At 43.6% G+C, this 13,593-nt stretch overlaps 1 protein-coding gene across 1 annotated transcript in view; it reads right to left on the bottom strand.

Moving 5' to 3' along the window:
- Positions 1-415: 415 nt before the first annotated feature.
- Positions 416-13,593, bottom strand: part of PATJ (PATJ crumbs cell polarity complex component) — a 337,921-nt gene continuing 324,743 nt past the window's right edge. Inside the window, exons 43-44 of the mRNA XM_069480086.1 lie at positions 9,729-9,835; positions 416-513 (exon numbers count right to left, since the gene is read on the bottom strand). Coding sequence (XP_069336187.1) covers positions 486-513; positions 9,729-9,835 — 135 coding nt within the window. The 3' untranslated portion in view covers positions 416-485. The remainder of the gene's footprint in view (positions 514-9,728; positions 9,836-13,593) is intronic.

Here is a 13,593-nt window from a genome sequence, read left to right as displayed (position 1 = left end):
TGAGTAGGGGATAGGGGGAGAAGGGTGTAAGGAATGAGAGGTTGTTGACTCCAGTTTCGGCAAATGTAATCAGAACCAGTTATTACTAGTTGGCAAACATCGATGTTAAATGCAAAACGGACAAGACTCATTCAAATTTTAGAAATTAGCCTCGCCAAGAGGTGACAGAAGCTGGGAAACTTTAGGAGATGATTGTTGACTTGGGAAATCCACATGAAACCTCAGCCATTTCTCCTGAGCAGAGAGGATGAGATGGTAAAATGAAGGTGAATTTTAGCTGCGGTTGCTTTCCATCCCCACCCACAACTTCCTCTTGCTATGCACATTCTAAACAGCAACATCTATCTTGTGATCAGGACCCGACGCTCACGACAACACAGTTAAGGTGACAGTCCCTCTCTGGTGTTTTAGAATGGCAACCGCTTGCTCATGAGTAACACCTTCCAGGGTCTCGCCATTAGCAGCTAAAATCTGATCACCTCGCTTTAATCGGCCGTCATCTGCAGCTGCTCCCTACAAGCAAGAAACATGCCAGTTTAATCCAGGGCGAAGCAGTTCATATTAAATTCACATTAAAACCTCTAACATCTGTCTGGTGTGCATATTAAAAGAGTAACTTTAAAAACTACCAATTAAAGTTTTTTCTAGGGGATGTTTTAAATTAAGAAAAATACATGCTGTTTGAATAATAATGGTTGAGCAGTCACCATAATTATGATTCATCTCAATAACACACTAGTAGAATGTACAGACACTCACATTTCTTTTAATACAAGGAGAACCTTATTGCACTATTCAGTATTAAATGGAATTGGATGTCATATCATGTCATATTCATGGAAATGTAATATACAAAAAAAGGCAGAGAGAATTGAATCTGGTGTTAGCCTTATTGCCAATATGGTCATTATAAGGGGTTCTGTTGCATTATTAAGCTATCAGTACTATGATCTGTCAAAAGTAAGTGTAGCCTTTAAATGGGTGAATTGTATGGCATGTGAATTATATCTCAATGAAGCTATTATATATATAAATGTATACCATCTCTAAAATTTTGTAATATCATACTCAAAAGCTTCCACTTTATCTTTGATCACCTAAATAGATTTCTAAATGGCTACTTTTATTATATGCTCAGTCATGCATGGCTCCTCAAAATGGCACAAAGCAAGTGAAACTTTTTTTTTTTTTTTTCCTAAAGCTGAGTGTCTAAAAATGCCATGATATTACTCGCCCCGGAGACTTGTGTCCACGTGCAGCATGGAGGTCCTGAGGTGCTGGGGCAATTAGCTAGAATTTCTAAACTGTGGAAGGGATAGAATTCCTGTATGAATATGCAATAAAGAATATTCAAAATCAGGTACATACTGGAGGAAAAATATCAAAATTAAATAACTTGCAACTTCACTCAAAGCCTTTAAGAAAATAATGTGTCAACTGTACTAAACACCAATGTAAACAAGTAACTCTACTGGATAAAATCAGAATTACTAGGCAAAGTTCAGTTTATTAAATTTTACATGCTAAGATTTAAGGGCTACAGTAAACTTCAGATATCCATGCAAATTAGTTCTTTAAAAAACATGGTAAACTCTTCAGGTTTTCATTTTTTGGAATGCAAAAAAAGGAAAATTTTTCAACTTTCTAGGATTTGTACTCTGTTTCAGGTATTGCAGTGCTTGCTTGATAATTACATACTTGTATCTACTCTCCTACTTCATTAATGTGGCTTTTGTGGGCTAAAGGGAAAGAGGGGCGGGGCGCGGTGGCTCACGCCTGTAATCCTAGCACTCTGGGAGGCTGAGGTGGGAGGATCGTTTGAGCTCAGGAGTTTGAGACCAGCCTGAGCAAGAGTGAGACCCCATCTCCCCTAAAAATAGAAAGAAATTAGCTGGACAACTAAAAATATATAGAAAAAATTAGCTGGGCATGGTGGCACATGCCTGTAATCCCAGCTTCTAGGGAGGCTGAGGCAGGAGGATTGCTTGAGCCCAGGAGTTTGAGGTTGCTATGAGCTAGGCTGATGCCATGGCACTCTAGCCAGGGCAACAGAGTGAGACTCTGTCAAAAAAAAAAAACCAAAAAACCAAAAGCAGAAAAAGAAAAAGAAAACGGGAAAGAGGAAATAAATGGCTTGAAGACCTCCATCCTCCATCTAGTTTGGAATTGTGGCTCTCCTCACTGCCATTTGTCCAGTTTGGTCACTTGGCCTTCTCAGATGCTATAAAATAGGCTCTACGATCTAACTTGTGGCCTGCTCTAAGCATTAAATGTATGACACATGGTGTTTACTCCACGTGGTGATAGTAAAATAAAATGAAACTCTAGTGACAACCAAGCTCATGTTTCAGATTTCCTTGCCTCTGAAAAACTGCTCCCTAAATTTCAGAGTTGTTGAAGTCTTTACGCCAATATCTTGTTGGCTTAGGGTAAAATTCAGTGGACTGAGACCTAAGCTTGGCCTGGATTTTGAAGTTTCCAAACAAACACACACCTGAAAGAAAATGAAAGGACTTGACAGCCTGTTAATCAGCCTAAGTCTTGAAACTCCTATGCCCAAAGTGCCTGTGATGTTTCACATTTCTGGAGGGGCCAAATTAAAGAATTTCTAAGCTGAGCAGGAGAACCATTAAAAGATGCACAGGACACCAAAAAGGTCACATAAAGTTCTATACCCTGTGAACATGTGAGCTCCAGAAATCTGAAAAAAGAAACATTTTTAAGAATATACGCGCAGCGTTAAAGGGATATGGAAAACATGTCTCTACGGTTCCTAGATCTTCAAAATTCCTATAGGGAAATGTTTAGCTCAGTGTCAAAATTCATTTTAGAAAGATTTCACCATTGAAAAAGAATCTCCTTTGCTAGTTTTTGGTTTATTGATTCTCTACAGAGAACTTTAAAATTTGGATACATTGGTTTACTGTAACAAATTTAAAAAAACAGTCACCAAAGTCAATCTTATAATAAACTCTATGGGACTATCTGAATAATAATAATGATAATAACTATTATTTATCTAGCAGCCATAGGAAATGAATAAAAAAAGATAATAACTATCATTTGCACTGGAATATTCTTTTAGTAAGACTGGCTGCACTAAGTAGGCCATGGGATAGGGCTTAGAAATTAAAAAAATTTTTTTTTAAATTCAGAGCTTTTCATTTTTAGGTGTGCCTCACTTTACTTATCTGGGTGCTTCCTAAAGCAGCCCTTTCAATGGGACCTTCGAAAAGGGCATTCCAGGCCGGGCGTGGTGGCTCACGCTTGTAATCCTAGCACTCTGGGAGGCTGAGGCAGGAGGATCGCTAGAGGTCAGGAGTTCGAGACCAGCCTGAGCAAGAGCGAGATCCCGTCTCTACTAAAACGTAGAAAGAAATTATCTAGACAACTAAAAATATATAGAAAAAATTAGCCGGGCATGGTGGTGCATGCCTGTAGTCCCAGCTACTCGGGAGGCTGAGGCAGGAAGATTGCTTGAGCCCAGGAGTTTGAGGTTGCTGTGAGCTGTGCCTCCAAAAAAAAAAAAAAAACAAAAGAAAGAAAGAAAAGGGCATTCGGTGTGAGCTGCGGTCCCTTTGTTAATCCCACTACTCTTGTCCCACTGTGATATGATGGTGGGTTCTTCAAAAAATCCACCAGCAATGCATGGGCATTTCACTTGTAACTGTACGTTCTGGTGCCCTGGCAAAAGGCACTCCGCCAGCCTATGTGAGAGTGCAGACAGGTGGGGCGGCCTGCGGAACTCCGGGCCCCCGTCAAAGGCTAACTTAGAAGGCAGCCAGCACTCTCTCCGAACTGCCCCTGATCTAGCCACAGTTATCATGAAGTGAGCTGGTGATTACACTGCAGAGGCCAAGGCAGGCCAGCAGGACTTGCTAAAATGTGGGGGCTAATTCTGTAGCCTTTCTGCTACCCTTACTTACACAGCTGGCTCTTTCAAAAGTAAAGTATAATAATGCCTCCAAAGAATAATTACCATAACTGCTTACGGTGTTAAGTGTGTCACAGGAGCAGGATGCTCAGTAGATGATTTATCTGCCTTGGGGATTACCAGGCTGGGGCCTCACAGTTACCCAGAATGTTTCTGAGCTCTCGCCTATCGCCAGTTCAATAGGTGTGTGTTTGGGAATAACATGCCTTCTTTTTTTTTTTTTGAGACAGAGTCTCGCTCTGTTGCCCGGGCTAGAGTGCCGTGGTATCAGCCTAGCTCACAGCAACCTCAAACACCTGGGCTCAAGCAATCCTCCTGCCTCAGCCTCCTGAGTAGCTGGGACTACAGGCATGTGCCACCATGCCCGGCTAATTTTTCTATATATATTTTTAGCTGTTCATATAATTTCTTTGTATTTTTAGTAGAGATGGGGTCTCGCTCTTGCTCAGGCTGGTCTTGAACCCCTGGGCTCAAATGATCCACCCGCCTCGGCCTCCCAGAGTGCTAGGATTACAGGCGTGAGCCACCGCGCCCGGCCCAACATGCCTTCTTAATAGGTGCTCTAACAAGATGAAACAGGTGGGCGAACCTGCAGCTGCCCAATGCTGTCTAAAAGCAAATGCCAAATGACTTAAAGGTTTTATGTCAGGTCACTAGGTAGGCCCACTTAATAGGTGATAAGATCTGCACAGGTAAAAAGCAAGCTTGTGCTTAAGCAGTGGCCCCCAACCTTTTTGGTACCAGGGACCGGTTTCATGGAAGACAATTTTTCCACGGCCCAAGGGTGGGGAAGTGGGGTGTCGTGGGGAAGTGGGGTGTCGTGGGTGGGTGGTGCAGAGCTCAGGCAGTGATGCGCAGCCTGTTTCCTAACAGGCCACGCACGGCCTGGCACTGGGCTGCGGCCCGGGGATTGGGGACTGCAGATGTATAGTATGGCTTTCTAAAAAGAGATAGAACCTGTCTTTTCCTTTTGAAGACCTTTGTTTCTTTAGAAAAATAAAGCAGGAGGAAGCAACTAGATTGTTCATAAAACAAATGATTGTGATAAAAACCAAAGAAGAAAAAAGTTATAATATCAGTACTAAATACTTTTCAGAGATCTCCAAAGTTTATAATAAAATTAAATCCCAGTTTTAAAAATCACAATGAAGTTAAAAACAAAATCATTACTCCGAGAGCTACCTAGCGGCAGCAGTAGGACTGGACACCACAACCTCCGTACTAACTAAGATGTGTTGCAAGTAATATTTAATTCCTGCAAAATACTTTATTATCCAGTCTTAGTCTAACCTATTAAGCTGATCTGTAAGTACTTGGCAGAACAGTGGAAAGAGAAACCACCTTAAGCTAAAGCATCCTGAGATTTTCGGTGATGGGCAGCTATTAACAAATGCACTGATCCAAGGCTTGCACAGCACAAAGCTTTCTGCCTCAGCCCTCTGGTGTCTCTCATCTCTTCTTAAAGGAGAAGACTGAATCTTTTTTCTACCCCAGAACAGTACTTCTGGGGCCAGCTTCCAAAGAGTGTGGCATTGTTCCCTACACTATTTCTGAAAGAAGACACTCTTTTTTTTTTTTTGAGACAGAGTCTCGCTTTGTTGCCCAGGCTAGAGTGAGTGCCGTGGCGTCAGCCTAGCTCACAGCAACCTCAAACTCCTGGGCTTAAGCGATCCTACCGCCTCAGCCTCCCGGGTAGCTGGGACTACAGGCATGCGCCACCATGCCCGGCTAATTTTTTCTATATATATTTTAGTTGTCCATATAATTTCTTTCTATTTTTTTTAGTAGAGATGGGGTCTCGCTCTTGCTCAGGCTGGTCTCGAACTCCTGACCTTGAGCGATCCACCCGCCTCGGCCTCCCAGAGTGCTAGGATTACAGGCGTGAGCCACCGCGCCCGGCCAGAAGACACTCTTTAAAACCTGTGCGCATCTACTTCTGTAATAGAGTCCAAAGAAAACTATACTCCTTCTGACTCCACTATTGTAAAAGAACTCTTCTTTGACTAGTCTTGTATGGGAATTTCCTAGAAGATTCAAATGAAATAAGCATACATGCACACAACCAGGTTTAACTCAAAGTAAAGCAAGGCAAAGCACTTTAAAAAAAATCTCACCTAGGTTTGATTTTTTTAAAAAAGTACATTAAAAAAGAAAAAAAATACCTTTGCAAATATAGTCTTGACATAAATTGGCAGGTCTCCATGGGGACTTCCATAACCCCCTACAATACTAAACCCCAATCCTTCAGAGCCTTTCTCCAAAGTAATAATCTTAGGTGGAGGTGTTCTGAAAACACAATGCACGCTGTTTAATTCAAGAATAGATATCGAGAGGGAATTTCATTTTAATGGAAGAACACAGATTTGAGAGAGACTTTCATACTGCGAAACTATGAAGCTTGGTTTTTCACATCAAACCCTCAGCAATCTAGAAACATTTTAAAATTTCCCACATCATGCTAACTAATCACCAATATTCTTAATGTTTTAGGGGTTTCTCTTTCATAAAACCCACTGCTTTTTAATTAAAAATAAAGCCATGATGCTGAAATTGTCAAAGCACTCTTCTATATACTTAATTTTTAACTCTTAAACTTACTGTTTAAAGCTGAAGAAAGCTGTCTTCCCACCCTTGAAGAAAGTGCACGGTAGCGTCACCTTAGCACAGCGGGAAACCGCCAGTCCTCAGGGGGACTTGTGTGCCTAAGGGGTAATAGCAGCCTGATAGCTCAGGAAACTGCTGCTCCTTTTCTGCCTGAATGAAGGAGCCACTATCCCCTCACTTCCACACTTGACCCAGGGTGGGAACTCATTCCTCAAAGCTCACCTCCAGCGTGAGGCTCTCCTAACTCCCTCGGGAGGACGAGCCACATCCTTCTCTGTGCTCCCTCTGCACTGGTCCAGATTTCCATTCAGGCACTTACTACATCGTATTGTAATTACCTAACCATCTTTAGCCTCTCCAGACTGTGAACTCCTTAAGTCTTAGTCATCTGAGTGTTCCCGGCACCATGCACGGTGCTTGTCACAAACTCAGGATCATGACTGTGTACACGAGAAATGAAATCGAGGAGAGAGGAGAGAAACCAGGGTGAGGCAAAACGGATAAAGAAAATCTGCTTCAAATGTATAATTTAGATTTTCAAAGCTTCGTCCAGTGTGGAAGTCTTCTCTCTCAGAAACAACACGGCTAAAAATTAAATTATCTATGTGGACTCAAGTGATTAAAGCTTAGCTGATGCCAATTTCTTATTCCCAAAGGCTACTGTTCAAAGAGTAAAAACCGAAAGGACCCCGTGCTCCCCTGTCTCATTTGTGGTGGGAGGCTCATACTTGCATGCCGGCAGCATCACTTGTTTCCTGGCAACATGCATGTCTGAGAGGCAGAGTCATTGGCTCTAAACTCAGCCATTCATGTACTTAGAGGAATCTGCAAAATGGGGACCTTTGAACCTGCTGTTCTGTCTAACTAGAATATTCTCCCCTCTCCACCTTCTCAGTTTTGCCTGGCTTATTTTAGGGTTGATTTTCAGCTGGTTCACACGGATTCCAGTTATTTGTTGATGTACTTACTGGTTGCGCCCACAGTAATTGCTGATGGTCTAAGCCATTTAAATTGTTAACTGTTTTGAAAGCCACTCAGCTGATTATAATTCTTTTAAAACTCAACTCAAGCACTAGCTTCTCCAAGTACATGCCCTATTTGAGTTATGCCCCAAATCCATGGTTTCATAGGACCCTCTCTCAATGAACTTAGTGGTCCTAGAGTTATCAACTCCTTTGTAACCGTGGATTTATGGGTCTGTTTTTCCGATTCTCTGGCAGCTCCCTGAGGACTGGGGCAATACCTTTACTTACATTTCTAAGTTTGAGTCCTCAGGACCTAGCACTTGTAGAGTGCCTGGCTTTAGAAAAGCGCTCAATAAATATCTGTTGAAATAATGATGAGTTATCCCCTGTGGCTGAATGGCAATGATGTCATGAGCACGGCTCTACTTCTCACCCCTTTGTGGCCTTAGCAGCGCTCTCAGTAATGGCCCGCCGGCGGAACACAAATGTGATTCATGTCTCCTCTTTCAAACACAGTCCCCGTTTCCAAAGATATTGGAAAGGGAACCTCGATGCCCAAAGCCACTGTTTTGGAGCTGGCTTCTCTGGCCACCACATCATTAGAGACCTTCACGATTGTGCCTATTTACAATCAGGGAGGTGATTTCAGGGGGAGAGGCGGAATGTGACCCTATTCCTCAACTGGCAACATCGCATGGAGTTTGCCTCCATTTATCTCACACTGTCAAAACAGTTTCAATCAACTAGTTTTAATTTATTAATACTTTCATACAGAAGCCTAGTAAAAACCAAAATCTCCAAATGTTAGCAGTGGTGGGATTATGAGTGATTTATTTATTTTTTTTTCAGACAGAGTCTCGCTCTGTGTCCCAGGCTAGAGTGCAGTGGTGTCATCATAGTTCACTGCAACCTTGAATCCCTGGGCTCCAGGGATCCTCCTGCCTCAGCCTCCTGAGTAGCTAGGGCTATAGGCAGGTGCCACCATGCCTGGCTAATTTTCTAGTTTTTGTACAGATGGGGGTCTCACTCTTGCTCAGGCTGGAATCGAACTCCTGGACTCAAGTGATCTTCCCACCTCAGCCTCCCAAAGTGCTAGGATTACAGGCATGAGCCACTGAGCACCTGGTCGTGAGTGATTTTTTGATTTCTTTATGCTCACGGTTCCCAACCTGCCAGAAGTTGTGGAATTGTAGCAAACGAATCAGGATTACAAGGGGATCTCTGTATTTCTGTAGCCACATCAAAGGATGCTAAAGACACACTACTCTTCCTATAAAGGTCCTGATTTTTTTTTTTTTTAAAGGAAAGGGCCATTGTAACTTGGAAACATTATATTTCTATGTTTTTGTTATATTTTAATGGCATGCACTTGTTACTTTTTTAAAGAGAAAGAAGTAGAATTAGCTTAATTTAATACTTTCCTCAAGAAAAATAAACTCAAAGCTACCATTTAAGTTGAAGAACCACCAGGAAAAAGTTGGGAATGGCTGTGGTCATGAGATCCTTCAAATGAACCACCCAGATCAGTCAACAAACATTTATTGAGCACCTTCTAGCGACTAGGCACTGCTGGTACCGAGAGGATTAACTGTACACAGCATTTCTCAAGGTATGGGTCCTCTGCCTGTCCGTAGCAGAATCACCTGGGGGACTTGTTAACACAAGATTTCTGGAATCCACTGTAGACCACCTAATCAGAATCTCTAGGAATGGGGCCCCTGGGGAATTAGCATCTTTAAACATGCTCTTTAAATTATTCCCATGCACATTCTAGTTTGAGAACACTGCTTTAGTGAGCAATTTTAACTGTAATGACTGGTTTTAATGAAACATGCCAGCAAGTATAACAATAAGATTTAATCTCAGAACAAGATTTTAGTTTAGAAAATTGAGGAAACATGGTTTCTTGCACAGTAAAGCAGGGTGCACCTGGGCTATAAATCTGTGGTTTCTTAGGGGAGAAGGCATAGGCACCATGTCAAAGTGATCAGATGCAATGTGTGTGCAGGCCCTACAACAAGGGTCTTTTAAGAACTCATATGGCGGAGCAAAGCCTTGTGAGACATAAGAAAACCCTGGTGCCTTTTGGAGATTGTCCAGGAATTAGAAAAAGCAATGTGCACCTTCCCCTCCTTCTGCTTTAGAGAGTACACTTTAGTATCTGGAAAAGTTCTCACGAGCTTTGCCCACGCACATAACAGGCCCTCTGCATCCGGAATACTCACTCTGTGTCTTCCGGTTGGTGTTCAGCAGTGGGTGAACCAAGGTGGTAGCCTGTAGACATGTTTTCAAGCTGAGTTGCTATGGCACTTATATTGGTATCTGCTACAACCTGGGGGGAAAAGTTAGAACAAGATATTATTTCGTTATACAGCAGGGGAGAATTAGAGATCATGCTCTATCCAATGGTCAGTTCTCAGTCCTCATCTTATTCAACCTATCTGCATTTTTTTTTTTTTTTTAAGACAGGGTCTCACTCTGTTTCCCAGGCTAGAGTGCAGTGGCGTCATCCTAACTTACCGCAACCTCAAACTGCTGGGCTGAAGTGATCTTCTCGCTTCAGGCTCTGAGTAGCTGGGACCACAGGTGCACACCACCATGCCCAACTAATTTTTCTATTTTTTGTAGAGATGGCGTCTTGCTCTTGCTCAGGCTGGTATCGAACTCCTGGCCTCAAGTGATCCTCCTGCCTCAGCCTCCCAAAGTGCTAGGATTATAGGCGTGAGCCACTGTACCTGGCTTACCTGCAGCATTTGACACAATGGATTATTCTCTCTCCCTTAAATGATTTTCTTCATTTGGCTTCCATGACACCACACTTCGCTAGTTTCTTTGCCCCCTTCTGGCCATTCCTTGCTATCTTCCAAACCTCTAACTATTCCAGTGCCATCTAAACATATTCCCTTAGTGATCTGATCCCATCCCATCTTGTCTTATGAATTTAAATACCATTTACATGATGACAATTCCTGAATCTGTATCTCAAGCTCCAACTTTTACCAAATTCCAAGTTCATACATCCAATCACCAACCTGACATCTCCAGTGGGACGTCTAGCAGGTATCTCGAACATGACATGTCCCAAACTGAGCCCCACCCCCTCCAACCTTTGCTCCTGTAGCCTTCTTCATCTCAGGCAACGGCAACGTGGTTCTTCCACTTTCACAAACGCCTTTGGTATCCCCTTTGCCTCTCTTTCCCTCACAACCCACCTTTAATCCTCATAAAATTCTATGTCTATCTGCAGAACCATCTTTTGTCTGGAGTCTACAACAGCCTTCTTACTTGTCTCCCTGCTTCAGCCCTTGGGTTCACAGCAGCTAGAACGGTCCTATTAAATTACAGCAGATTATTTTATTTCTTCGCTTAAAACTGTCCTAAGGAAACCCGACTCTCTTGGTCACAAGCCAAAGTCCTTCCTATGACCTACAAGGCCACCTGTAGGTGATGCGCCCTGTGATGTCGCTGCCTTTCCTCCTAACGTCCTCCTGAGTGGTCACTCCGCCCCACCGTGCGGGCCTCCTTGCTGTTGCACATGCCAGACACATCCCACCTCTGCACCTTCTCACTGCCGCGCCTTCTGCCTGGAAGGCTGTGTATTCAGCATCGGCACGCTGGCTCCTTCACTCCCCCGGCTCCTTCCCCTCAAGTCACCTGCCCTGGCCACTCTGGCTAAAATTTCCACACCAACATCCCAGCTCCACATTTCACGTCTCCTTTCCCTGCTTCCTGTTTCCTTCTTACCATCGCCATCCGTCTTACTTCAGTTACTGTCTATCCCGCCATGCTAGAATGTGAGGGCGGGAAGTTTGTCTGCCTCTGTGGTTCGCCCGTCACATAGAACAGTGCCTGGCATAGAGCAGGTGTTCAGTTAATAATTGGTAAAAGAATGAATATCTCTGACTCCCTGACATTTGCCTTTTAGATGATCCTCAACAAAGGGATAGTAGAATAATGACATTTACACATTCACTTTACCTCTGTATTCTGCAGATAACATTCTAAAGCATTCAGAAGAATACAGTGTAGCTCTGAGACGGCATACCAGGACTCAGAATGGAGTCCCAGAGTTCAGTTTCTGCCACTTAATGATGTTGTGCCTGAGTTTCAGCTTCCTCATCTATTAGATGGGAATCATAAAAGCCTGCCTTGTCTCCTTGGCCTGGAGCTGTCTTCCACCTCAGCTAGCTCCCACAGCTTCTTTCTCAAGAGCTCCTTGGTTACCACTGCTCCTGATCAACAGTCCTGCTCCTAGATTATGATTCTCATGGCACAACTACAGAGGGGACTTTCCCTGACAGTGCAAAGGAGCATGGTTTGGCTGCAGTTTCAGAACGGGCCAACAGAGGGCAGGGCTGTCTAAATCGCGAAGCTCAGCAGCATCTGTTAAGAACAAGCAAGGCAACAGGCCCGCCCCAGCTGGGTGAGAACACATTTAGGGTGAAGCATCCTATTTTGGGGGAAAACACTGCTATGTGCAAGTTACAGGATCTCCTGGAAATGCCATCACATGAACAATGACTTAATGAACTGGGGACTATTTAGGATACTTAGGGAGAAAATAACAGATTCTTCCTGACTACAAAAGTCTCTCCTTTTTTAAGACAGGGTCTTGCTCTGTTGCCCAGGCTAGAGTGCAGTGGTACAACCATAGCTCACAGCAACCTCAAACTCCTGGGCTCATGCGATCCTCCTGCCTCAGCTTCCCGAGTAGCTGGGAATACAGGCTCACACCACCATGCCTGGCAATTTTAAAAAATATTATTATTTTTTTTGTTTGGTTTTTTTGTAGAGATGAGGTCTTGCTATATTGCCCAGGCTGGTCTCAAACTCCTGGCCTCAAGTGATCCTCACACCTTGGCCTCCCTTATACAAGCCTGCTTTGACCACTTGTGTTTAAATTAATTTCTCCTGTTTTCCTCTCCACAGGACTCTCAAAATGATCCTCACAAGTTACAGTGATACCTTTATTTGCGTGATGGTTCACTGTCTTTCCCACCCAATCACAGGATCCATGAGGACAAGGAGCAATGTTCAGCACAACGTTAACATGTAACAGTTGCTCAATAAGTATCTGTGGAGTGAGTGAATTAATCTAAAAATCTTCATGAGGAAAAGGGACTATAGGACTCAATTTTCTGAATTTCCACAGAGCAGAGTGAGCCTGAAAGAGGTTACAAGGAGATAGGTTTTGGGTCCTTTAAGGAGGAAAGAATATAACAATTAAAGCAGTTACAGAATGGAAGGGCACAGTTTGTTAGGATGTAAGCCTGTCATCAAGAAAGCAGTCAAATAGAGGCTCAAAACTGATCAGTTCAGGAGTGGGGAAGGGGAGCCCTGTGCTTCGTGGGAAGTGAGACGTGTTCTGTTAGCTGCCATGAAACAATGTCCACCGTGGGTCTGAAGAAGAAAGTCACTAAGTCTATGCCTCTCCTTATTGTTAGGCACAGCGCTGCCGTAGACGTCTTGAGCGTGGTTAACGTAGATAATTCGATATGGAACTGCTGGGTGGTGGGTATGGGCGTATTAAATTCAATAGAACTTCCTAAGCTGCCGAACGGTCGCACCGATTTAAAGTCTCACCAGGCGTTTAATGAAAGTACTTTGATTCCGCACATCCTCTCCAACTCCTGCTATCATCAAACACTTAATAATTGCCTATCCGAGGTGGAGGAGACCACTGGCCTGAAGGAAGAGGGGGAACTTCCCCCACCTGAACAGGGGGAAGCCAAAGAGGAGGAAATGCCCCCACCAGAGCAGGGGTCCACCGAGCTGAGGGAAGAGGGGGACGCCGCCTGCTCCTTGGGGCCTAAGGAACAATCACAGACATTCGCATCTGTGGAAGAACCAAAAAGCGTGTTTCCCTCTCAGTCTGTATTCCCCCCTCTAACTGCACTTACACCTCATTCCCCGTTTCCTCCTTCAAATGGGGTCCCCTTCACTGTGTCTCCCTCCAAGAGGCTTCCCATTCAATCTGAATTTCCTCTCCAATTCTTTTCAAGAAGGTATTTATTCTGATGTACTCTCTTGTGCTTTGGCTCCCCGTGGCATTTAATAACTTAGGTTAAAAGCAAAACTAAACTTAATGAG

Source organism: Eulemur rufifrons, chromosome 8 (genome assembly GCF_041146395.1).
Source record: "Eulemur rufifrons isolate Redbay chromosome 8, OSU_ERuf_1, whole genome shotgun sequence".
Classification (NCBI taxonomy): domain Eukaryota; kingdom Metazoa; phylum Chordata; class Mammalia; order Primates; family Lemuridae; genus Eulemur; species Eulemur rufifrons.
This window is presented reverse-complemented; position numbering and strand designations above follow the sequence as displayed.